Below are 27320 nucleotides of genomic sequence, written 5' to 3'. Positions count from 1 at the left end.
GTCAGAAGCTAGCTATGCTGAAATAATGCATAGTACAGAAGGTATTGTTTGCCAACTTTCAACATGTTTGTCCAGAGACATTCAGTTAAAGCATAATTAGTTGATAGGAGACATCAGGCAAAGTTAATAACTATGCATATGTCCTACCTTGTGAACTAATACCCAGCAGTTTTATATTAATTTTTCCAGACTTTTTTCTTTTACTGTTGCACATTGTAGTTTAGTTTTGTACTTACCTCCTTAAACATATATTTCTCATTCCAACTGATAAAGTAGCCGTATCAAGTATGCTTGATGTAATATTTAAAGGACTGAGGTAAATTTACAAATGCATTCCTACCTGGTTGTTCATGGTGTTACACCTGTAATTCCATGATTTTAACAGCCTATTTTTAAGCAGGTACAATTCACAAACAGTAGACAGTGTTTGCAAGAACTATAACATGTGATTCTTGAAAGGAGTATATGGATGAATGAGCTATTTGAATTTTATGTTCGACCCTTGTAGCCATTGTCAAAGAGGGGAAGATGAAAAATATATTATAACTTAGTATCTGAAGTCTTCAGGCACTGTACTGTTTACAATAATAATGGAGACATCTGAAGCACTGTTCAATCTAATCTAGCTTCATTCATTCTGGTGGTTTGGAAACATAAATTGGATAACCTCATGGTCATGTAAATGGATATACCACCTGCTTAAGTTCAATGGCCATGAGACCTCATAAATTTATTTATTTATTTTATTTCACTTATACCCCGCCCTCCCCGCAAGCGGGCTCCGGGCGACTTACATAGGCACAACTGTGCAATAAAATACAACAAGATTAGAACAGTTAAGGCACCAAGTGCAATAAAAATAGGACAAGTTAAAACAATTAAAACAAAAACTTGCGTCTTGCAGGATACATTACGAACTAAAATACTCACTCCCTATTGTATATCGCGGTGGGATCAAAGAGGGGGGATGCCATGGGCCAAGATGTTCCAAGTGGCCAGTCGGCCCAAACTGGCGGTCCTGCTCTGCAGTTACTCAGTGGTGGCGGCGGCTCCTACTCAAAAGCCTGGCAGAAGAGCTCAGTCTTCCAGGCCCTGCGGAACTGTAAGAGGTCCCGCAGGGCCCTGATCTCCTCCGGGAGTTCATTCCACCAGGTAGGAGCCGCCACCGAGAAGGGCCTGGCCCTTGTGGCCGCAAGCCTGGCCTCTTTAGGACCTGGGGTCACTAGGCAGTGTTGTGACCCCAACCGAAGTGCTCTTTGGGGCCTGTATGGGGAAAGGTGGTCCCTCAGGTATGCCAGACCCTGGCCATATAGGGCTTTAAAGGTAAGCACCAGCACCTTGAAGCGAATCCAGACACCAAGATTTAAACTATAAACAAGTAAACATCTTTTCACATAGTAGAGCTACCATGTGTTAATTTGTTTCCATCCTGCACATCCTGATTCTTTTCAGGTACAGGTGGCAGTGGACTTCAGTACATATATGTCTTGTTGTAAACTGTCCAGAGAGCTTCGGCTATAGACGGTATAGAAATGAAATAAACAACAACAACAACAAACACAGAATACATATCAATATGAGAGAGAGGCAGAAAATTAATTTCAAAGTTATTTGCAGCTGAATCCTGAGCAGAGTTATTTCAGTCTAAGCCAGCTAGATTTAATAGGCCTAGACTAGAATAGGCCTAGACTAGAATACATGAAATTAAGCAAACTCCGGAGCATGATGGAAGACAGGAGGGCCTGGTGTGATGTCGTCCATGGGGTCACGAAGAGTCGGACTCGATTGTGCGACTGAACAACAACATACTAGAATAACTCTGCATAGGATTGCACTGATAGACAGCTAGCTGGTATATGGTTAGGATACTATAGAGCCAGCATAACAGTACTACAAAACAAAAAAATCTTCTTTTGCTGATGGGAGCTAATCCACACCTCTGTGTTCAACACTTGACAGAAGAATCAAGAAACAGAAGAATCAAGAAACGGCAACGCTAGATCCAACATGCACATCACCTTGAACACAATGCTTTTCAGTGCAGTTCCTTCCTACATTCAGTAGCTAGTGCTAAATAGCTGTGTGTGGATGTACATACAATGCACGAGTACATCAGTATTAAGTGACCCTAACAGCCTAGCTGAAAATGTAGACCCGTTTTGTGATTTAGCCATGAGTTTTACTGCAAATGTAATGAGACAACAATGAAGAAATTTATCTCATTTCTTAAAACAAGAGGCTTCCATTTTTATCAGCAGTGGCAAAACAAGACTGTTGTAGAGGCTTTCTTCTTAAGACATGCCTGATGTTCCAAAGCTGCTTCTCCTAAAGAACATGAGACACATTTTAAAAAATGCACAACTACTGTATGCATTTGACCTTGATTTTGGTTCTCCTGGCCAACTCAACCCATTTTATTATTGAATGGAAAGAGATACATAGATCAGTTACAGTTTTTCTATATGTTTCCCCAATAGAACTGCAAATTGCACAGTTGCATGTCTAAGGTTTTAGAACATGCACTAACTTCTTCAGGATTTGTGGCTGTAATGAACATGTTTCCAGGTATGTCCCTTTTGCAAAGCAGGCAGGCAGGCAGGCAGGCAGGAAGGTCAGGAAAATGCAAGTCTATGTTACTGAAGTAATTTCAGTTTGTTAGGTTTCCTTTTGGTAAGATTCAGTCATGTTGCCTGCAGCCTTGTAGCACTTTATGTCTGAAGATTTTCACCATCTCTACGCAATCAAATTGGCAGCCAAAGGCCAGTTTTCTCTCGTCACAGCCAAGATTTCAGAGCTCAATGCAAATGGAATTTTTAAGTCTGTTTGCAACTATCATACATTCTTACCTATTCTTGAGCTGGGCTTCTGGCTGCATTAAAAACTACCCTGCAAACAAACATCTGATGTTTCCTCAGTCTGGAAGAATCAGTATCCAGTGAAATAATGTGGTGACACTCCCCAGAAATTTTAAAACCTGAGTATTTGAGGTTACTATTGCGCAGTAATTAGCATAATACACAATTATCATATATGAAAATTATACATACACTTTAAAATCAAATTACTAGAGTAAAGGTTACTGAGCCATTATTCTTTTTTTACTATTTATTAGGTTTTATATGGATATAAAACCTTTCAAAGTATGTTTGAGGATATCATGCCTGTGTAGTACATATAATTAAAAGTTTTTACCACTTCTGTTCTTCTGGTTGTTCACTTGTTACAACATTCACAAATGGCCCATTTCACTTAAAGTGGGCAGCTGACTGTTGAATGGCTGCAATGCAGCTACAGACCAAAAAAGGTAATGTGTGTGCGCACGTCAAAAAAGGTAGTAGCAATTTGAACATCTAATGTCATCACCAAGGCATACAAAATACCCTGCAAAATTTGCTTTTTTAAAGGGAAGTCATTGTATTTTTGCAAAAAATGGCATAACTAAACAGGCACCTCTGTTTAAACTGCTTTCTCTGTTCATAGATTTCTTTTTTTGTAACACTAATCTGACTTCAGGTGCATCAAAGGCATAATTTGGTATGACAGACATCAATATCCATAACATTCTTCCACAAAAACAGTAAAATGTACCGTCTAAAATTTTTTTAAAAATGAAATACATCATTCTGTTATGAAACTCCTATACAAAATTATAAAATTTACACCATCTGAGCTGCCAGAAATGTTTTAAAAAGATAAGTTCTCCATAACTACTTTTTTCCACCATAGCTCAACACAGGGCAGTATAAATACCCAAGCACTTTTTTTTTTGGGGGGGGGGGGGGCTCAGACAACTCCCCTGTGCATAAGAGATGCATATTGTATAATAGTGTACTTCCCTTGCTCAAAGAAAGAAAACAACCACCTTAAAAACCTATTAGATGACTGACAACACTGGAAATCAAGAGCAATAATTCATCAGGATGCGAATTGGAGCTGTGTAAGCAACCAACATAATTATTGGAGACATTTTCTCAGTGCACTGGGCCCTCTTTGTTCAAATGCTTGGACTGAAATAAGGCACTTCTAGTGAGAAACAGCTCTCAAAAAATGACACAAGGACGAGATGAGTCAGATTTCAGGCTAAACAAATGAGGGTTGATTGAATGATATCCCAGGATGCAACAGGAACGACTCAACAGCAAGGGAAAGGCACAAGAGGTAAACACCTGGAAGAGGTGAGCCTTTATACAGAAGTGGTCACTCTGTCATTGGCATTATTGACCTCATTTTTGTTTGAATCCAGTCCTTTAGCAGCATTCATATCGTTCCGTAAATTCTCCACTGTCTTTTTCATGTTCTTTAATTCCCCAGGGTGTGGAGTGGCTCGCCTTAGAAGCGTCTTCTAAAAACAAACAGTGGAGTAAGTGATTTTGCTTATGTTGGTCCTTCTTCATTTAAATGGCTTTTCAGACTTAGCAATTAAATACCAATTGTTTTGCTCTGCCAGGAAATTTAAACATAAGGTGTTCTATTTAATAGCTGCTTACTCTAAAAATCAACAGATGCGTTTGGGGGATCTGGCTTGACTGGTCAAGAGATGCTGGAGGTAAAAGCAGCAATATGCATTTTTTTTTGGGGGGGGGGGTGTCACAGCTGCAGTGCAGGATAGCAGGTATCATATTGGAACTTTACACAAACAGATGCACCCAACCCTTACGTATAGAGGGATGCTTCTTTTGTAGCAGTTTTACTGGATAATTATTGAGTTTTGTATTCTTCAACCTTTAACTGATTATTATTGTTTTCGACATCTGCAGGGAATAAAGGAATACTCCCAAGAAATCATCAGCTTGATCCATTTCTCTTGAACAGCAACCCACACTTGAACCATGAATAGCAAACTACACTTGAAAATGAAGGAGTTTCAAGAGCAGTTTGTGTAATAAAGTGCAGGGGTTGCTGTTGGGGGTGGAGAGGGGAACGGTAGTGACTGTTACACAATATGCCACCAGAGTTACAGGATTAAAAAAAAAACATTGTTCTAATTCATGTGCCATGAACAAAACAGAATTTAATAGACATCTGTGTATGTTAAAAATAGCTGGTATGGCCAGACGGTTTCTGAATTCACTCAAGAGCAAGAGGGGTGATTTTACTCAGTTCACTTTCCTCACTACAACTACATCATGATCCACAGCAGCTGATTTTGTGGGTATGCAGGAGAAGTCAGGGAAGCACATAAGCAGGATCCAGCCCCATGGCTGGAAATGGACATTAGCAGGGAATTCTTTCTAAATGTAATGAATGTGTGCTAGAGAGGCAGTCCGTGCTGAGCATCTGCTCTTCAAACTGTCTGGTGTGCACAGTGGCAAACAGGAGCTCACACATGCCTGAAGTCCCAGCTATGAAAATTCATAGAAGTCCTACATATATATGAAATGAACTTATGTTCAGACAAGACATCCATAGCAACTTTGTTTAAAAGTACAGCAGCACATACACTTGGAATCAGAGGAGCCAACTAGTATGCAATTTTAGGATATTTAGGCTTAGATAAGTCTGGTATCTTTTTTCTGCTTGTGCAGTACTGTCCACCATTGCAGAGCAAATCACTCTGGCTGAGTACAAGATGAACATATTCCACCAGTGGAAAGCTCTTCATTCCAAAAGAATGACCCCACAACAGAGGACAGAGTTGTGAAAGCAGACGGTAGATATAGGATCCAAGTCATTAAAAAAAAAATTAATTGATTTTGCGGAACTATTAAGTGAAGAAAATGGCAGGGAATTTTTAAATTCTTTCATGCACTGAAATAAGTGGCTTCTGAAATGGTTTGTCTAATGCCAAATGTGGGATACTGGGTATCCAAAACAAAAATAATCACCTAATGACTCATCAACTAGCATCTTATTTAAATTGGGTTACCTCCTACTACTTCAGCAAGGCTGAGATTCATGGCCTAGATAAACACTATGCTTGTCTAATAGTACTATATACATGTAAAGCAAAAGCAGCTTGATTTAAAATGAGACACACAGCAAATTTTTAAAAAAACCATTCTGTGAACTTGTCATAATCAGCTGGGCCCTAGATAGATACAGGTTAATTATATATCATGCTAGTCACTTTTAAAAGTGTAATAGTGTTCTGCTCTATATGCATTGGAAATTACAATTGTTTTATTAACCTTTATAGGAGTTCGTGTTCATTGCTCCATATGGATAGGACAAATTAGAAATTTCAAAATTGTGCCAGATCCTACCATACTGACTAAGGATGCAACTATACTTTTCACAAACAGGTAAAGACTGAAGTCTTTACAAGATCACAGCATTTAAAAAACAGAACATAAATCAAGATCCTAACAAGGGGAAGACAAAGTGTAGTTATGTGACAAATTCCATTGGCAAACAACCTGGGCAATCAACACGAGTCTTCTGTATTTTAAATTAATGTCAGAACTTTGGTGGGCAACTAAGAGCCTCAACTCCTTTAAAGGTTGCCGAAACTTGCCTACAGGCTACTGAGCCTGTGGTTACTTTCACAGGATAGCTAAACACATAAACCTATTCATGCAGTCTAGTTTTTGTGTCCAGCTTTTCCTCACTGTCTCTATACCTGTAAATCCTTAAACTTTACAGCTACCACTAACTCCTGTTTGATATCAGTCCAGAAAGGTAGTATAAAAATGGCATTAAAGTGGGTGGGCTCAAACCATCTACTATATATATATATATATCACATCTCAGAAGTTAAACAGGGTCAACCCTAGTTAGTACTTATATGGGAGACCACCAAGGAAGTCTCAAGTTCCTATGCAGAGGCAGGCAATGGCAAACCACCTATGAACATTTCTTGCTTTGAAAACCCTATGGGGTCACCATATGTCAGCTGCAACCCGACAACCAAAAAAATAAAAGCTACGCCTCCTAATACTACCTTCTCTATAGGAACAGCACATTCAAGTGGTGATTGTAACCCACATGAATGTTTATCAGCAGTGGTTATCTTACAACTGTCTGTCAGGAGTTCACACAGTAAGTTACTCCTACAGAAGCCGGGAAATTGACACAGCCACTGAAGTACACAGAGTGCAATTATCTTCCTTACCCTCAGGGATGATATACATTGGGTCTATGTTGCATGTGAGTGTCCATAAATTACTCATAAATTCTACCTGAAAAGCTAGCATTATGATACATGGACTACATGAAATTAATTAAACCTTAGCAATCATAAGCACTTCATAAAAACATGATTTTAATATTAAACCTGAAGTTTTCATCAGCCTAACTGGCAGGCAAAGATTTTGAAGAAGCTGGGATATATCCTACCAGCATCCTTCTAGGCTAGCAGAAGTAAACCTTGCCCTGCTGACCCCAGGAACCTCTTCTGACTACCTCCCTTGAAAATGAATTACTAATAGGGAAAGGGGGAACAAACCAAAAAAAAACCTTTGCAAGTTGGGGGGGGGGCTGCTGGGAAAGGAAGAGAAAAGGACTTATTGCCTATCTTCTGTCAAATGAACTGTGGTATGACACAAACCACTGGACTGGACAGGCAATCTGGGAAGTCATTTGTTATTAAATATATGATTCTGGGAAGAAAGGACCATTTTTTGCTTTTGTAATTTAGTCAGCAGTTTTTGACAAAGAACATCTCATTTTCCAGTTTCAAAGTCATGCAATCACTTTTCAGAGCAAGGTTAATATTTTAGTATATTTGACGTATTTTTAAGTTTATGCCGAAGGCCATGTTATGCACTATATTTTTAAAGTGTACATTTACAATGTTTTCAGAGTATCCCTGAAGTGTGAATGTATACATACATGTACCATACATGTACCATACAAGTATACTAATCCAAGACTCATCACTGGCTACTGATAAGCATTTTTGATGACTTTATGCGTACCTGTGGGTTTACTTAGGAGCAGCATCTGAAGGAAATGGTGACGAATTTAACAGAGGTCTCATAATTACAGTGACAGATGCTCCCACTACCCATTTCTTTATTTGGGTAGGAAACTGCACTTCCTGACAGCTCACAGGTTACTGTGTTCATAAACCAATGCAAATGGTTGTGAAATGAGGAAAGGACAATGGAATTGATTGTGGGACAGACAAACAGTATGGTGGGAGAGGAGCCCAATGGAAATCCCAAACAAGGGATGGCTGCCTGCAAAGCCAAAGAGTCCAAAGCTTACAGCCTCCACAGAAGTCCCTATTTCTATGCTGCCTTTGGGAAATCATCCTAAAGAAGCAAAAAAGGAAAGAAAACTAGTCACAGAAATATCAAATAGATCCATTTAAAGTAGCAAAGCCTTGCTTTTGCGTTGTTTTAAAAAGGTAGCACTTAAAAAAGCATTTCAGCAGAAGCATTTAGCATGTTGGCATATTGTTCTGTCTGCAGCTAATATACAAAACTTTGAATTAATTACAAGGGAATCAGCCTACGATGGCCTATGCTTTCTGAGAAACATACCATTTCATTATCTTCTTCATCTTTTTCATCTTCTAAGAAGCGGATTGCACTGACTCTGTTTACTGCCCTTTCATTCCATGTTTCATCTGACATTTCATTCACCAAGCTCTCCATCGCACCACATCGGGGCAGGTTATCTGTAATGATGAAAGACAAGGAGCAGAAACAGTGAGTTCACACATTAGAAGTTAACATTATTGCATATTCACTGGATCAGAAGTCAAGGCGATGAAAACTGATAGAAACTATACAATACTATATGACTTTCATTCATTGTTTTTTTAACGGCTTGTTCAGTGACATATTCACATCAAATGATACCCCATGACCTAGCTTCATATCAAGTTCATGCTCTTCATTATATCTGGGGGAAAATCATAACAGAGAATTTTAGATCTCCTGCTTTAAGGCCATTTCACTTTTACCTTGTGTTTCCGAAAATGCCCAAAGCATGGAACGTAAAAAAGATCATCTAAGGTGAGTTCAACTTAGACTTGCTTGCTTCAGCAACATTTAACAAAATGTAGCATATGGAATATATCTTCAAAAAACAATCATTTCAAGATTTGTTAAGAGATTTGTAATTATTCCCCATCAAATCAGAAACTAGGCGAAGAAGAAGAAGAAAAAGAAAAAAAGAAGAAGAAGAGATTGGATTTATACCCCGCCCTTCACTACCCAAAGGTGTCTCAGAGCGGCTTACAAACTCCTTTCCCTTCCCCTCCCCACAACAGACACCCTGTGAGGTAGGTGGGGCTGAGAGAACTCTGACAGAAACTGCTCTTTTTCAGGAACAGCTGTGCCAGAATTATAGCTTGCCCAAGGTCATCCAGCCAGGTGCAAGTGGAGGAGTGGGGAATCAACCCCGGTTCTCCCAGATAGAGTCCGCGCACTTAACCACTACACCAAACTGGCTTGGGAGAGGAGAGGAGAGGAGAGTGCTTGCTGGCAAACCAGTCTACTAATACCTTATAGAAACTATGTTAATACTTATAGCACAGTCCTACGAAGAGGAACTCTGCATAAGATAGTACTGTTGGTAACCTAATAGCTAAATAAGAAATGCTGGCGCCTGAGCAAGCAGAGCAATGAGAAACAAGGTTTTCCTTGCCTCCTTGTAAAGTGAGTCATCTTCCCAGGACTGGCCTCTCCTTCTCCCACATGGCAAAAAGCCCTGCCATCCCAAGGTAGGGAATGAAGAGGGATGGGAAAAGAACAGGAAACGCTGTGCACATCCCAGATCACAAATGAGATCACTACTTCCAGGTGTGCCCTATAAGAACTTCTGGCAGCCCGCTTTAACTCTGCAGGCGCATGCAGAAGGTGACACTCAGAAAGCATCAGCCCTCTGGCATGGCCCTCCCAGTGGGAACCAAAGGGCAGGATTTGATATGTGAAAGTAATTGTTTGCTCCCATTAGAAACTTTTAAAAATTGTTATTGGTAGTTCTGTGGTTTAAGAGTGACTTAGGGGTTAAATAATTATTGCTAATATAATCTGTTTTAAAATTAACCTTGGAACTAAGTTCAGATGTAGGGAGTAATTGATGATCAACATCTCATTGAAATAATTAATTCATATAATTGCCTAAGTAATCAGCCATTGAATATTTGATGAATTTAGCACCAAGTTAACTGAGTTAACGGAATCTTTATTGTGATTTTTGGACAAAAGTTTTTTGAAATTGCTTATAGCTGCATGGATAAAGGAAGAATTACTGCCTTTTTAGTAGATATGGGTCTTAAGCAAGGGAATAAGAATTCTAATGTTAAATTTAAAGAAGGTGAAGAAACCACTGATTTGATGACTGTTTGATTCAATTAAGGAATTACTGATTAAGCAACTGAAACAGACTGAGGACATAATTCCATTAAGCAACCAAACAAGGGAAGAACATTTAGAATCTAATTCGGATGCACAAAATAAGAAATTAAGAATCCAGATTACTGGATTTAATGGTTAAAGGGGACCTGGTTGACAGAAAATCTGAGAAACAAAAGGTTAATTATTTAGAAGAAAAATCTGAATATCTAGAATCCAGATAATCACAAATAGAAAAAAACAAATGAAGAGGCAATTAATTCTATACTATGGAACTGATCTAATGAAGCAGGAAAATTAAAGGCTATATTAGATGAAGTTCAAAATGAAAGCAGAAGACACAAATCTAAATTTCAAGGGATTCAAGGTTGTGAAGGAAGATAACTAATGTTAAAATGTTCAGCATATAATGAGACATACACATTTATTTGTATCTGTGGCCCACATCAAGCACAGGCAGAATTTTATAGATACTGATGAATAAGACTGGCAGTTGTGCAGATGGATATACTCTTCTTTGTCATGATTTTAATGGAGTAATGGAATCTAAAATGGATAGAACATATGGCGATGAGAGTGCTATGTCTCTCCCTAAAACTGTTCTGAAAACACTGGTGCATCATCAGCCTTTGTATCTATGGAGAATAGGGATGAGCAGTTTTTTTCCTCAGTATTTTTCAGTTCAGGTCTATTGAACCCCCCAAAATTGTGCAATTCCTGAAAAAACCTATATCCCGATACCAGTAAAGTATTCCGATCCAAGATTTTTCAGAAATCCCAATTTTTGGGGGGCTCAAAAGACCTGAAGTGAAAAATACTGAGGGGAAAAAAAAGCAGTGGCAAAGCCACAAAAAGGCAGCTCAGCTGGGCTCTTTTGAGAGGCCCATTTAAATTGGACTGCCCACAAGAGCTTGCAAAGGAGCCAATCCTGCAGGGTGAACTCTCCCCACATGCTCTGCTGGGTAGCCCGGTTTAAACCAGACTGCTCAACAGACCCTGCCAAGGATCCGATCCTGTAGGGAGAACCCTCCCTGTAGGCTGGGCCAGGGCTCTGCTAGGCAGCTTGGTTTAAACCGGACTGCTCAACAGAGCCCACCAAGGAACTGATATTGTGGGGAGATCTTTCCCCACAGGCTGGGCTGGGGCTCAGCTGGGCAGCCCGGTTTAAACTGGACTGCCCAACAGAGCCTGCCAACGAGCTGATCCTGTGAGGAGATCAGATCCCAGTTTGGTGTAGTGGTTAAGTGCGCGGACTCTAATCTGGCAGAACAGGGTTTGATTCCCCACTCCTCCACTTGTACCTGCTGGATGACCTTGGGCAAGCCATAGTTCTGGCACAGCTGTTGTTGAAAAAGAGCAGTTTCTGTCAGAGCTCTCTCAGCCCCACCTACCTCGCAGGGTGTCTGTTGTGGGGAGGGGAAGGGAAAGGAGTTTGTAAGCTGCTCTGAGACACCTTTGGGTAGTGAAGGGCAGGGTATAAATCCAATCTCTTCTCTTCTTCTTTTTAGTCTAGTTTCTGATTTGATGGGTAATCTCTTAACAAATCTTGAAATGATTGTTTTTTGAAGATATATTCCATATGTCTTGATGTGGAAGTGATCTCCAAACTATATTTACCAGGCTCAGAAGGGAGCTGAGGAAGTAAAACACATGTTAAGATCTTTTCTCCTATTTCAGGGTCTGTGTCTGTCTGGAATGTAAGCAAAGGCTGGGACTGGTTATCTGACAGCCACAAAGCCTTCAGCTTCAAGCTAGTCAGCGACATGGGAAGATGCAGCAACCTAAGAAACAAAAGAAAGACATTGTTTAAAAAACCCTCATTAAATTGCTGCAGGGAACAAAACAAACAGAAACTATATTGTCTTCTTTGCTGTAAACCCCTCCCCTCCCAGCCTTCATCTAAAGATGTAGATGTTTGGGACTGTTCTTTCTCATGGTTTATATATATATAGCATTCAGCACAGAACTTCCAGTATAATAATAATGCAGACTGTACAGTTTCTTTAAAGAACAGCTGATCCTAACTACACTAGTTTATGATGAACAGGAGCATGCAAAGGAGCCACACACAGTGGGGCAGGTTACACAGTGGTATTTATACAGGTGCCATGTTTAGTGCTGAAATCACATCTCTTAGGATGGAAAGTTCAGGTATTCCTCAGACAGGTATTTATTTATTTACTTTATTTATAGTCCACCTTTCAGACTCAACAAGTATTACAAAATTTACCAATGTAATAGGAACAGAAAAAAGCTTATAAATAAACACTGTAGTAAGACTGGAATATGAAGATACAAAATAGAATAAAAACAGAATAAATTATGACAAATGCAGAAACTGGATTTTGGCATTCTTTCAAATAACACCGGGGGGGGGGGGGGACAATGCAGAACAAAACAATGCAAACTAAGTTACTGGTATTATATGCTATCTCAACAAGATTAAGACTTGAGTCACATAACTGCTTTATGTTAATACAGCAACTATGAGAGCATAATGGTGCCTTCCATATACAGGTTTTGTTCTACCTTCCCTCCCCAACAGCAACAATAGTGCAGGTGGATTATGCTTCCATGCAACATGCTAATTCCAAGCTTGATGTATGTGGTTTCCAGGGCTTTCCCTTTACTCCAGCTCAAAGGGGAAACAGTGGAGTGGATAAGGCATCCGCATAAATAGGGATGAGCACAAATTGCATGTTTTATGTTTGGTTTGTGGGTCATGAACTGAACCGGTTTGTATCAGTTTGTGACCCCTGCTTTCTGCTCCCTACACAAAGCAAAGGGGAGCTGAAAGCAGGGGGTTCAATGGCTCTGCTTTATGATCCCTGCTGCTTTTCACAGGGAGCAGAAAGCAGGTTTTCCCCACAAAAAGTGGTGGGGAGCACTCGGCTGTTTTTTGTGAAGAGTAGAAATCAGAGGTTTAAATGGCTCAGAACCATTTAATCCCCTGCTTTCAGCTCTTCATGAACTAAAAAAAAAAAACTGCCTAAAATTTCTGGAAGTTCATGGCATCTCTTCAGTTCACAAACATCACTTTGTGAACCACGAACTGGCCAAAATTCATCAAGAATTTTTGTGAGCCAGTTCATGCCCATCTCTACACATAAATGCTTTGCCCACAGCCAATCTGAACAGGGGAAGAGCTAAGTTCTGCCTTCAAAGCTGAAAACGAAGATCTGCATTTTTCCCCAGGGCTTTTTCTAAGGGAGAAAAGGGGAATTTGCTGGACCACAGGTAACCCATTTGGGTGTTTTTCTTTTTAAAAAATATTAAGAGGTTTTGGCTCTAAAATCCCTGGGCAGGAATCTATATACTAAAAAGAATCATTAGAGATATGAAACCATTGTGCATTAGATGAATCTTACCCTTGTGTGTTAGACAAATCTTACTTAAAATTAAACTGAGAAATATATTCCCTTTAAAAAAAACCTGAACAATTGTAATCACATTGGGTTGTCAAAATGTTCTTCTCTTCAGGACATATTTTGTGAAAATGTGGTTATTTTTGTACAAATGAAATCTTACCTGTTCCCAGCTACATCTAGGACATGAAGTTCTGTGGCTTGTGATATCTCAGAAGGAATCCTAGATAACCGGTTGTCCCGTAACGAAAACACATTTAGATTGCAACACCCACCGATCTGTTTTATAAAGAGGAAGGAGACTTATTGCTGCACCAACATAGTTTTAATGAAGTATGCATGTAAGAGCTATGAATATCATTAATACTAAGTCACCCAAGAAGATGCTAGAATACATCTACTAAGCGGCAGACTTGTGATTCTTGTTCTAATGTCTTTTCAGCTGTTTCTGTGTAACATGCAGAACTTGTCAATTTAGCATAAAGAGAACGACATTACATTTCTTAAAAGTTCATCCGACAGCACCTCTACTTCCTTTTATTAGGCTTCCCAAACTCATTTCTTCTTCCCACACATTATGGTTAATCAAGTGCTCAGGAATGTATAATGTGGGTGCAGCTTTGAAACAGAATTAACAAACCTATGCACTTCAGATGCCATGTCAGTTAAAAGTACTTGCCTCGTCAGTTCACTGTATCTGCATTGCAGGTGACTAATTAGCAACTACTTGTACGAGTCAAACAGCTGAAAGTTTCCAACATGGTAAGTATTGAGAAAACAGGTTGCTTGCCTGTAACTGATGATCTTCATGTGGTCTTCTGTGCAGTCACACACATGGGTTCTGCGCCTGCGCTCGAACCCGACCTCGGAGAACTACAAGAGCTAGCCTCTGAGTTTTGGCACGCTTCCTTCCCGCGCTCTGGGGAGCAGACATCTACTGCACATGTATAGAGTGAGGAAGGAAACGCCCTCCCGCTCAGTTTCTTCTAGACTGCTGCGCTGGTCAGACCTACCTTGTTGCATTCTCAGTTTCTTCCAGCCACCGCTAGCAAGTCCCAAGAAGAGAAATGGGGGGGGGGGAGCATACCATTGAGAGATGCCAGCAGTGGGGAAGGCTGGGTGGGCATATGTGACTGCACAGATGGCCACTCAAAGATCATCAGTTACAGGTAAGCAACCTGTTTATCTTCTTCGTGGTCTCTGTGCAGTCCCACACATGGGTGTTTAGCGAGCTTAACGAACAGGATGGCGGGTGCAGGCATCTCCACATGAAGGGAAACTCACCACACAATAAAGAAACATGTAGGGATCAAATAAAAATACCAGCCTACCTGATCGAAGAAGAACACTAGCCATCAGTGGAAGACAGACTGGAGTACTGATTGGCCAAAGGACGCATCACGTCGTGCCCAAACATCAAGGGCATAGTGCACCACAAATGTCATCTGCGAGGACCATGTGGTGGCAGCAGCGCAAATGTCCTCCAGAGGGACTCCCTCAAGGAAAGCTGAAGATGCAGAGACAGCTCTAGTTGCCTCTAGTTTCAGCATGACCGGTAAAGGTTGTTTCGCCAACTCATAACAGAGCCGTATAGCCGAGGTGATCCATTTTGATAGACGCTGAGAGGAGATTCTACATCCGAAGTGGGGCTTACTGTAGGCCACAAAGAAACAAGGGTCCTGGCGAAAAGAGGATGTCCTGAAAAGGTAGAAAGTGCCCTGTGGACATCTAATGTGTGAAGGGCCCTCTGGCCGTCATCTGCCAGGTTAGCAAATAAAATAGGCAGGATGATAGGTTGGGTCAAGTGAAAAGCTGACACTAGGTAGGAAAGTAGGGTCAGTCCGGAGGACCACCTTGTCCTTATGAAAAATGGTGTATGGAGGATCGGCTTGCAATGTGCACAGGTAACTCGCTCTCTTAGCCAAAGTGACAGCTACCAAGAACACCATTTTCCAAGACAAAAGGTGTAGAGGTACAGTTGCAAGAGGTTCGAATGGCTTACCCATCAATTTTGAAAGCACGAGAGACAAGCTCCAGGCTGGAACAAGCGGTTTGACTGGGTGTGTGTGTGTGTGGAGTTTCAGCATACCTTCAAAAATGACTTAGAAGTATTATGTGAGAAAACAGTCTTTCCCTCAATAGGGTCGTGAAAGGCAGAAATGGTGGAAAGGTGAACTTTCAATGAGGAATAGCCCAGACCAGACTGGTGAAGAGAAATGAGATAGGTGAGGATCATAGGCAGGGGTGCCGTCTTTGGGTCTGACCCCTGACTGGTAGCATAGGAAATGAAACGTCGCCACTTTGCCTGGTAGGAATGATCACAATTTCTGCAGCGTTTGAAACGAGTCTTCCCTTCCATGCACCAGAAGCAAGGGCCAAGGGGAAGGAAAGGGGGGGGGGTGACAGACGGTACACTCACAGAAAGGCAGAATCCTTTTTGGTTTTTTTGTAGAGACAGAGGCAAGACAAAGATGAAGAAGCTGAAAAACAATGAAGGAAGAGAAGGGGCCTATGAGGCAGCTCAGTAGAGAGAACGCAACAAGGTAAGTCTGACCAGCGCAGCGGTCTAGAAGAAACTGAGCAGGAGGGCATTTCCTTCCTCGCTCCAGACATGTGCAGTGGGTGTCTGCTCCCCAGAGCACGAGAAGGAAGTGTGCCAAAATTCAGAGGCTAGTTCTTGTAGTTCTCCGAGGTCCAGTTCAAGCGCAGGCGCAGAACCCATGTGTGGGACTGGAAGATTTGTCTCCCCTTGCCGTGAAGCTTCCTTCTCAGTGCTCCAGAGTGGGGCTGTCCTTTGGACTCCTAACTTCTGGGTAGCTCCTCCCTCCTCCATAGGCAGGGCTGGTAGACTCTTCAGGAATAGAGGGGGAGGGGCTTATCCCCTGGAACCCAGTCGTTCTCCAAGCCGCCATTCCCCACAGTGAAAAAATAACTGACAACATTTTACTCCCAATGGGGAGCCAAACAATCAAACCAATAACCCAACCAACCTGCACAGGACCCTCGGGTAGGTAAAAAACACCCCCTCTACCTGTATCTGTATAGACCACCAGCAACACCCCCATCCATTGAGGAAGCGGTCCCCAAAAATAGGGTGGGAAGGACTGCCCCATTCTGGACCACCGAGAAGGAAGCTTCACGGTAAGTGGAGACAAATCTTCCATTCTCTGGTGGTTCAGGAGTGGGACAGTCCTTTGGACTCCAAACTCCAGTACCTTCCAGGGTGGGTCCCTCTGCTTCCCCAACTACAGGGTGTGTTGTAGGACCCTATGGCCAAAGGCTGCCTCTGCAGAGGCTATCTTGTCTATCCTATAGTGTCTCGTAAAGGAGTGCACTGACCTCCAAGTAGCCACTTTGCACACCACATCCAGCAAAGGAAAGCCCTGTAAGCTGCAGACGTAGCCATTCCCCTAAGGGAATGCACTGTCACCCCATGTGGGGGATCTAGCCCCCTAGCCTTGTACGCCAAGCATATGCACCCTCTAATCCACCTACTCAGGGAGGAAGGTGAAACCTTCTTACCCATGGCAGACTTCCTAAAAGACACAAAGAGGGAATCTGTCGACCTCATCTGCTTGTAAAAACTAAGTGCCCGTTTTACATCCAGGCAATGCCATTCCTTCTCTTTATAAGATTTAGGATTCGGGCAGAAGGATGAGAGAATAATCTCCATGGATCTGTGAAAAGCTGAATTAATCTTAGGTACAAAGGCTGGATCAGTTCGTAGCACCACTCTGTCATTATGGAAAGTACAGAGCTCCTTATCTACTGAAAGGGCCCCAACTCTGATACCCTTCACGCTGATGTGATACTCACGAGGAACACTGTCTTAAATGTTAACTCCTTCAATGGGCAGGTAACCATAGGCTCAAAGGGAGCCTTGCACAGAGCCCTAAGGACCAGATTAAGGTTCCAGGTGGGAAACCTGTGTGCTACCGGGGGATTCAGCAGAGATGTTCCCCTAAGGAACCTTTTAACATGAGGGTGCCTAGAGAGTGAGTGACCTTTCTTGACTCCCCTGATGGCTGAGATAGCTGCCACCTGATGCTTCAACGTATTGGTATTCAGGCCTTTGTCCAAACCTTCTTGAAGAAAGGACAATACCTCTGACACTGAGGTTTTAAAGGGATCCTGACCTTTCCTTATGCACCAGGACTGGAACACCTGCCAAGTGGTATTATAAACCCTATTGGTGGACCCTTTCCTGGCTGCTAGCACAGTCTTAACCACTCCTTCAGGGTAGCCCATGCTCATGAGTTGCTCCCACTCAATCTCCAAGCTGTGAGGTTTGTAGTCTCGACATAAAAAGCTCTGTTTGTCGATTCTGTACTGTGGCAAACAGATCCACTGTCGGAAACCCGAAACACAGGAAACACAGTCCTGTTCAGTATCCATTCTGACTGATCGACCCACTCCCGGCTCAACCAGTCCACTACCGTGTTCTCCCATCCTGCCACATGGATCGCCTTTATCGACTGAATGTGAGATTCTGCCCAGGCTATCAATAGACTCGCCTCTTTGTGTAGATGTTTGAAACGAGAGCCTCCTTGCCTGTTTACATAGGCCTTTGCTGTTACATTGCCCATCTGGACCGAAATGTGACAGTCCTTTATCTCTTGCTGGAAGGCCAGTCTAATTGCCCTGAGTTCCAACAGATTCATACTGTTGGACTTCTCTGACTGTTCCCAGGTGTCCCGTGCTATCTGTCCCTTCATATGAGCTCCCCAGCCAAACAGACTCGCATGTGTTGTGATGATCAACCTGACTGGATCCCTGAGTGGCACATCCTCCAAAAAACAGTTTGGGCCAGCCACCAAGTTAACTGTTGTCTCACCTCCTGCGGTAGTGATATTTTCTTTACTTTCTTCCGCGAATCAAATCCTGAAAAGGTTTGAGAAGGCGTTGTAGGGGGCACGTGTGAAACCTGGCCCATCGTAGCACATCTTGGCACAATACCTGCATTCCCAGCAACTGCGCTAGGACCATGATCTCTACTCTCTGAAGACCAAGGACTTTTTGTGTCAGTTGAATCAGCCGTTCTTGCCGTTCTCAAGATAGGAACATTCTGTCTCTCTTCGTGTCAATGTGTACTCCCAGGTGGAGAAATGATTGCGTTGGCATCAGAGAACTCTTTTCTGAGTTGATCACGAAGCCGTGTTTCCTTAGTACCGTCATCGTGGTCTCCAGAGACCGAGCCGTTAGATCGTAGGAGGTGGCTTTGATTAAAATGTCGTCCAAATAAGGGTATAAGGATACCCCCTTGGTCCTCAGCAAGGCAATCAGGGTGACTAGAACCTTGGTGAAGACCCTTGGTGACGATTTCAGCCCAAAAGAAAGTGCCCTGTACTGATAATGTTTGTTGTGGTAGGCAAAGCGAAGAAACCTGCGGTGAACCTTCCAGTTAGGGATATGTAGGTACACCTCCGACAGATCTATCGATACCAAGAAGTCTCCTTTCTGCATGGATATCATTATGGACTTCACTGTCTCCATCTTAAACTTTTTGGTGATCACTCTCTTGTTGAGCCACTTGAGGTCCAGTATTGCCCTTACATCCCCATTTTTCTTGGGAACGGAAAAAAGTACGGAGTAGACCCCTTGCGATCTCTCCAGAGAAGGAACTGGTTCTATCGCACCTATCTCGGTTAGGTGAGCTATGGCTCCCTCCAGTTGTCTGTGTTTCACACTGGATCTGTTTCTTGGGAGCTCCAAAAAAGGTGGACAGGGAAGGGACCGGAATTCTACAGAATACCCCCTTGTGATTGTATCCCTTACCCATCTGTCCGTTACTGACTTCTGCCATACATGTGCAAAATTCTGAAAAGGCCCCTGACTCCGGTTAACACCTCCATCGCAGCATAGTCACGCCTGGGGACCTTTCTTTGTGTTCTTTTCATTGTTGGGTTGCTTTGTAAGGTAGAATATTTTCCATCTTTGTACTTGGGTTTCCATCTTCCTTTATATGATCTGCTACTGCTGGCTTTTGGAACTTTTCTTGAGTCACAAAAGGACTGCTGGTATCATCTTGCTTTCCCCTCCCTCTTTTTAGATGGGAGTACTTTCTTTTTATCCTTATCTTCTATGAGATAACAATCCAAGTCTTCCCCAAACAACTTGGCACCTTTGAAGGGGACTGCTGCCACTTTTGCATGCGCTGAAGGGTCCACATCCCAGCTTCTCAGCCAAGTATTTCTGCGTGCTGTAATGCTGCATGCCATGCTCCTTGCAGACTGTTGCACTGCATCCAATGTTGCATCTGCTGCAAAAGCTGTGGCAAGGGCGATCTGTTTTAGCTCATCCTTCAGTTCCTTAGGAATGCCACTGTCTGCCTTGGCAAGATCAGAAGACCACATATAAACCGCCCTGGCAAATAAGGAGCCTGTAACAGAAGCTCTGAGTGAATTAGCAGGTGCCTCAAAGTCTCTACGCAGCGCTTGCTCAATGCAAGACGGGATTGGTTGCTTTAGGTTTAGCAGGGTTTTCCCACTCTGCCTTCATCACTTTGTAGAAAGAAGCAGGTAGTGGGACTCCTACCGCTTTAGAGCTAGGCTTGGGTATAGCTCTATCTGAACCTACAGGGAAGACCGAGTTCTCCTCCTCTTTCTCTTTGGAGGTATAGGCTAGTTCCAGGGTTCTAATGACTTTTGGAAGCAACCTATTATATAGGTTCTGGGGAAAGAGCCTGGACTGAGAAACAGGGACCACCTCTTTCTCCTCCTCTGAGAGTTCACCCTCCTCTTTGGGTGACTCAGAGGTAGTAGATGAGGAGTCAGAGTCTTGTTCTTCTAATAAAGGGCTGTCCTCCCTTAGAGACACTGTTTTACTCCTTTTCTTATCAGGATCCACAGTCTCTCTATCCCCAGGGTTGTGTCTTTGACAGTGTTGGTGAGAATTGGAGTGTTCTTGAGAAGCCTGGCTTATGGCCCTAAACTCTTTTCTAATCTCTGTTTTTAACCAAGAGAGGAAGGCACCCTGGTTCTCTACACCCACTAGAGGTACTTGTGTCTGGGTGAGAGGGGAAAGTGGAGACTCAGCCAGTTCAAAGGTGCACGTCTCAGTGTCCATCTTCTGGGAGGTAGAGGACTTGGCAGCCATTTTATGCTCTGCCTGAAAGTGAAAGTAGCAAACAGCACTCACAATTGCTGTTTCCCGCCTAAAATACGCCAGAACAAGGCTAATTTTCTTCCCCACACTGCCATCTCCTGGGAGGTAAAAATACCCAGGGCAAGAGGCCAAAACCAGAATTCTCCTTTTTGAAGCCCAACGCCAATGCCTGGGGTTGCTGAGTGAATACTCAGCCTAGATACCAGCCAGGCCTATCGCCCCCCTTTCCCTTCCCCCTCGCTCTGGAAGTTTAGGGGGGGTTGGAGGGAAAAAAGGAGTCAAGGAACCGTTCTAAGCCACCTTTCCCCAGCCCTTAACAAGGTCCCAGCCACTCTCCTTTAATGCCCTGGGGAGGGATCAGCTGCGGGAAAATAAAGCCCTATTTGGCCTTTCTACTGCTTACCGCACCGTAGCCAGGCACTCCGTCTGGCCTCCCACGTCGACACTGGGACAGGGAGCTGACTGCAAACGATAGATGCTGGCTGTCTCTTGCTGCGCCATCATTGGGAGACCTCGCTGCTTGTCTCTGAAGCTCCCTGCGGAGGAGAGAGCGAAGGCGTGACGCGCCAGTCCCCCTCCCGGACTGGCAGCACAGTGGAGATCTCATTGGCGCTGCCGTTCCCCAGGGGTTGCTCGGGTCCGTCGGTGCCTTTAAAGTAAGCCGCTCTTCCACGGCTGACGAAGGAAGGGAGAGAGCGGAGGGGTGGGTAGGCAGGAAAGCTGAACAGCTACCTGTTACCGCCCTCCTCCTGAAGTCTTCTGTGCCTCTTCTTCCTTCTTTGTTGAAGTTTTCTGTGCTCTCACAGAGCATGGTCTACCATGTCCTGCTCTGAAGGCAGGGCCAGAGAAAACTGGGTTCCAGGGGAAAAGCCCCTCCCCTTCCATGCCTGAAGAGTCTACCGGCCCTGCCTACGGAGGAGGGAGGAGCTACCCAGGAGTTAGGAGTCCAAAGGACTGCCCCACTCCTGGACCACCGGAGAATGCACAGAGACCACAAAGAAGATCGACTGCTTACACAGTCCTTACAAACAATACCCTCAGCATACTTATCAACAGTGAGTTGAATCCAAAGATCTTTTATCATCAATTGATTTCACCAATTCTCACCTTCCACTGAAGGTCTGGACTTTAGGTCTCCCACATGGTTCCCAAAGGTCCCTTGACCATCAGGAGACATATTTAGGAAAATTTAGTAAATGTCAGCAAAAAAGCTCTGTTCCACCGGTGGGAATGCCTTCCATTGGTGGAAGTCAGTCCTTCAGATCCAACCATAACATCTACATATCTAATTCTCAACAGTCCCCTCTGCATGTGAGTACTTATTTCTGCAGACAGGGGGTACACTCTCCCTCAACAGGTTTTTCCACAAACTTGAGACTCCCTGGGTCTGCAGAAAACCCCAAAAACTAAAAAAAACCAAACTCGGGGAAGGCTGAATTCCCCCCCCCCCCAGTACCTTTTGAAATGGCTGTTGCAGGGATCTACTCCAGGCCCTGCTGAATTAACAGTGAGAAACAGACTGGCTGATAGGAAGCAAAAATCAGGATTGGATCTGGGATTCAGAAGTATTCCTCCTGCAGTATGAATGGCTAAATAGCAGGGGGTTTGGAGCCAGGCCTGGGACTAGAATTGCCAACTCCAGGTTGGGAAATTCCTGGAGATTCTGTGGTGAAGTCTGAGGAATGCAGAATTTGGGGAGGGGAAAGGCCTCAGCTGGATCTAATGCCAGTGAATACCACCCATTTTCTCCAGGGGAACAGATCTCTGTTGTCTGGAGTTCCCTTGTATTTCTGGGAGATCTCCAGGCCCCACCTGGAGGCTGGCAAACCTAGGCCTAGCAGCACCCTCTGGGTGACTTGATACCACCTGACTTGCGTGATTCAACTAGGCCTGGCTGTTCAACAGCAGCCACCCTATGAAAGTCAGTGTAGTATAATGGTAAGAGCTTCAGAGTAGGGTTTGCAAGACCTGGGTTTAGAGACCCATCTTGCTGTGGAAGCTCACTAGGTGATTTTGGACCAGTGACATATTTTCATCCTAACCTACTTCACAGGGTTGTTGTGTGGATAAAAAGGAGAGAATAATGTAAACTGCTTTAGTCCCCACTATGGAGAAAGACCATAGTTTTCCTCAGTAAAAGCTGCAGAGGGAAAGGAGATGGAAAGCTGAAGACAGAGGGACAGATAAAGGTAGGTTGGCTGTTGGGTGGGAAGGAGATAGGGGTGTCAACTCCAGGTTGGGAAATTCCTGGAAATTTGAGGGGTAGAGCCTGGGGATGGTGGGGATTGAGATGAGAAGGGACTTCAGACAGATCAAATGCTATAGACTGCATCCTCCAAAGCAGTCATTTCCTCCAGGGGAACTAATGTTGCCAACCTCCAGGTGAGGGCTGGAGATCTCCTGGAATTACAACTGATCTCCAGATGACAGAGATCAGTCCCCCCAGAGAAAATGGCTGCTTTGATGGATGCAATTTATGGTATTATGGTATCTTCCCAAGGCTCCACCACCAAATCTCCAGGAATTTCCTAACATGGGGCTGGCAACCCTAAGAGGAATTAATATCTGTATTTGGGCAATCCATTGTAATTCCTGGAGAGCAGCTGCTACCACTGCTGCTGTGTGTGTGGGGGGGAAGTAGGTGGGAGGCTAGGAGAGTGACAGGGGCAGAAAGAGTGATGGAGTGGGGGTAGAAAGGAAGTGACAGGCATGGATAGGGGAGAGAGAGAGAGTAAGAAAAGAGGTGACAGGAAAGAGAAAGTGTGAGAGAAGCAGGGGGAGAGGGGAAGAAGCAGAAGTGGGGAGACTGTAACCTGCAAGTTTTTTTGTGGGTCTTCACTTGTACATGTATAAAGACCACTGACATTTATTTACACCAAAAATGCTGCTGATTACATGAGTTCCATTTAACTCAACAATGCAAGGAGTGATATATTCCTTCTTTATTTGTGTTTTGTAAGGTGTAAAGAACCCGTGTCAGTTCCTAAGACAATGACCCTAGACAGATCAACGTAGATGTTAGGTTCCACTGAAATTAAACTTTTATTCCAAGTAAACACATACAGTACTGAGGCATACATCTTTATACTGAGAATCCTGCTTTATCTTTTCCCCCTTATATCAGTTTTTATTGTTCACATTCACTTAATATTTAGCCATGTCAAACAGTGCATCATGAACATAATATTAGGGGTGTGCACTCAGATATTCATGAGTTAAAAATAAAAAAGAAGTTAGCTGTTTCAGATCAGTTTGGGGACATCCAAGTGGACCTCAACCAATCCCAAATTCCAGAAGTAATGGAAATTACCTCCTGGAATTCTGGGAGAGTTTCCGGCACCAGGAGCCAAGGGGGAGAGAGAGAAGAAGCCAAAATCAGAAGCCAGTTCTACCCATAGGAAATAATAGCTCTTTAAAGGGACTGGAGGGAGACTAACAGCTGTTTGGCAATACCTGCTTCTTCTTCTTCTTCTCTCTCTCTCTCCACCTTTGTTCCTGCTGCCACTGGAGGATGGGGGAAAGGGAGACAATTGCTAAAATGGACCTGAATTTTCAGGACTCCCCTAAATACCTGGGGGGGGGGGAGAATCCCAGAAAAGTAAGCAGTCTTGAAAATTCAGGATAACAAAGCAAGCCCTACCCAAATCTGGACCCAAAATTCATCCTTTTTTTTGAACTGCACACCCTTTCTAAACAACCAGATTCTATGCCTTTGAAGACAATTCAAGTTGGTTAGCATTATTTGATAAAGGACTTCAATAAATCTAGCCTTTGCAAGATACATAGGTATATAACACATGACACTTCCTTCATTAAATTCCTATCCCTCAAAACTCAAACCAACATTCCCACTGTAGTTTTTATCAATGCCAATCACCAGTTGGAAAGGGGAACATGTTATTTCAAGGAGTACACAATCCTTTAATCCACATGAAAGCCACACCAAGCCTTGGTTCAGTCTCTACAATTACAGCTTCAATTAATTCATTAAATGCTAGCTATGGGAGCCAGTTCAATTTTGGTTGAAATTAGTTTTCATATTTTTAACTGTATCAAAAGAAACCCTTTTCACACCAAACAGTATCTCTTTCACCACATTTTCATATTTGCAACTGTTGCTTACAAATATTCTAACTCTTATTTCCTTATATAACAAATGCTTTCCTTCTTATATTCATGCAAGGGGTTGATTAGTACTGAAACAGGGATCGAAATGATTATATATTATATTTTAAGATACCAACCCTTCTCAGTGGCGAACAGCCATGCACTAAAATTTCTGTGAGTGCTCTGACAATTTCACAGGATGTGAGGTGCTATAACAAAAGCATCCATTGTCTGTTTAAGTTGTGTGTCTCTAAACACCCCCCCCCCCCCAAAACAATTAGTCTGGTTAGTGAATGTTAGATGAGCTGGCAAATGATACCTTGCTGTACACAAGAAGTGCTTGCTTTGAACAATTCTGTCTTAGGAACATAAGCGGAATGAGTTTTGGCCATGCAGACTTCTTGAGAGCATCCCACCCATTTAAAGCTGGAAACTCCCAGAGTTCAGGGGAAGGGACAATGGAAGTGCAGCGGTGGAGCCAGCCAGTTTGAATCATGCATTGAAAGCAGTCGGATGAACGACTAGTGCAGCTGTAGACAGAACAATACTTACAAGGTTTACAAGAGTTTACCTGACTCAATTTCCCAAGCAGCTAACAATTAAGAAAGACACAAGAGACAGTTGTTTGATTTCAACATTCACTATTTATATGGACTGGACAGTACCACTCACACATATAAAATACCCATGATGAAACAGATATTTTTTTTCCCCTTGAGAACTCAATGTGTCCATTAAATTTACTTGACTGAAGATTAGCGAGGGGGGGGGGCACTTCAGAAATTTTATACTGGACTGCTGACTGGTAAACCAGCCTCTGTTTAGCACATAATGACCTCTTGTACACTCACCACATAGGAAGCTAGTCATCTCCGAAGCCTAACGTAGAGTGAGTTTGCACTGATTGCAGTGATATGTCAATGTGTAGGGTAGTAAGTCCATGGTAAAAAGTTTACCTCACCACAAGACCAGAGACTAAAATGACCTATTTCCCCTGTGCTCAGTGTACATGTATCCTGCAGTAAGTTACAAAGTACTACCCATGTGGTAAGCAGCCATGTGACCTCCATTGTGCTTTTTGCAAGGCCACAAACAGATAATTAAGACATGCCTTTATATAGTTCATAATTTTTTTTCTTATGAGAAAGTTGTGCCACATTGGCATTTTATTACCTTTTCTAAATGCCTATGAATATACCACATTCTTAAGGGCTAGTTCCACATGGCACACTCTGAGTACACCAATGGTTAGCAGTAAAACGATGGTGATGCATGTTGAATGATATGGACCTATGAAGCGCTCCCTAATTTATCAGGTTAATGAGGAAAGCCCATAGTTTATGATAGGATTGTGGTCTACATTAAGAACTACAAACTTCTGTTTTGAAAGTTACTTAGAGATTCTGAAGGATGAATCCCAGATAATTACATTAAACTTAAAACTGTGTCTGGAAGTAAGAGGCACTAAAGCGCCTTTAATTTCATTTCTTTAAGCATGAACCCGAAAACTCTCAAAGCTCAGAGGGAAAAACACACAACAGTTTTGTATGCCAAGTTAGATCACAATTAAAACAGTGGCTGGGTTTTTTTTTTAAAAAAAAGACTCCATGGCCAGAACATTTTACTTTTGTACAAAGGAAACAACCACAGACAATGGCGGTAAAGAAAATTTGCAAAAACATTTAACTCCATAAAACAGTTAACACAGAATTATTAAAAATAGTTTTTCCTCCAGAATTTAAACCATCTACTCCATGCTTGTAGAAACTGCAAAAACAGAGCTCAAGGACTAATGACAGAACACAAAAAGCAGCAACAAATACTAAATAGTGTGTATTAAAAATCCTGCAACTTATGTGCCATATTTCTTTTGTTGTCACCATATTAAAGGTTCACTTTATTTTTTACAATGTTCATAACAGTGAATTTCTCAAGCAGGTCTCTGGAGAAGCAGTATATACATTTACTAAATGTTCTCTATATATTTATTTCCTTTCCTTTAATCTGATTAAAGCTCCTTGAATAGAAGTCTTGAGTAGTCAAAAATGCATCTGTTAAGTAGCATCATCTGGACACAACACAAAACCAATGAAAACATCTCACAACAACAAGGGTAAGGTTTGGAAATCTGTCAGATAAAAGGAGTAAAACTAGCTCGTGATGAGACCAAGATGAAAAATTACCTAGGGAACAATAATATCAGGATTTTAAAAGACATTCCATTTGAAATAAGACAGAAGAGAAAGAAATATAAAGACGACTCTTTTCTTACGAACAAAGGGCATCAGTTACAGATGGTTAAGTCCAGAATACATCATTTTCAAGCTCCACAATAAAAAAGAAAAGATTGACTCTGTCCCTAAAGCACGTGAGTTTCTGAGAACGCAGCTGGGGAAACCAGCAGAGGACAAGAAGGAAGAAGAAGAAAGCAAATCGGATGGCAAGTTAGGCTCGGTGTCTTCTGAAGAGGACCCTCTCTCTCTGAAAAGGGGGCAGC

General features: G+C 42.6%; 1 protein-coding gene across 1 annotated transcript in view; it reads right to left on the bottom strand.

Annotated features, from left to right (window-relative positions):
• Window positions 1–3153: 3153 nt before the first annotated feature.
• LRRC1 (leucine rich repeat containing 1) overlaps window positions 3154–27320 on the bottom strand; it is a 172240-nt gene continuing 148073 nt past the window's right edge. Inside the window, exons 11-14 of the mRNA XM_015423981.1 lie at window positions 13776–13891; window positions 11865–12028; window positions 8427–8563; window positions 3154–4342 (exon numbers count right to left, since the gene is read on the bottom strand). Coding sequence (XP_015279467.1) covers window positions 4184–4342; window positions 8427–8563; window positions 11865–12028; window positions 13776–13891 — 576 coding nt within the window. The 3' untranslated portion in view covers window positions 3154–4183. The remainder of the gene's footprint in view (window positions 4343–8426; window positions 8564–11864; window positions 12029–13775; window positions 13892–27320) is intronic.

This window comes from Gekko japonicus, unplaced genomic scaffold, assembly GCF_001447785.1.
Source record: "Gekko japonicus isolate JY-2015 unplaced genomic scaffold, Gekko_japonicus_V1.1 scaffold391, whole genome shotgun sequence".
Classification (NCBI taxonomy): Eukaryota; Metazoa; Chordata; class Lepidosauria; order Squamata; family Gekkonidae; genus Gekko; species Gekko japonicus.
The sequence above is the reverse complement of the archived record's forward strand: the minus strand, read 5'-3'. Positions and strand labels throughout refer to the sequence as shown.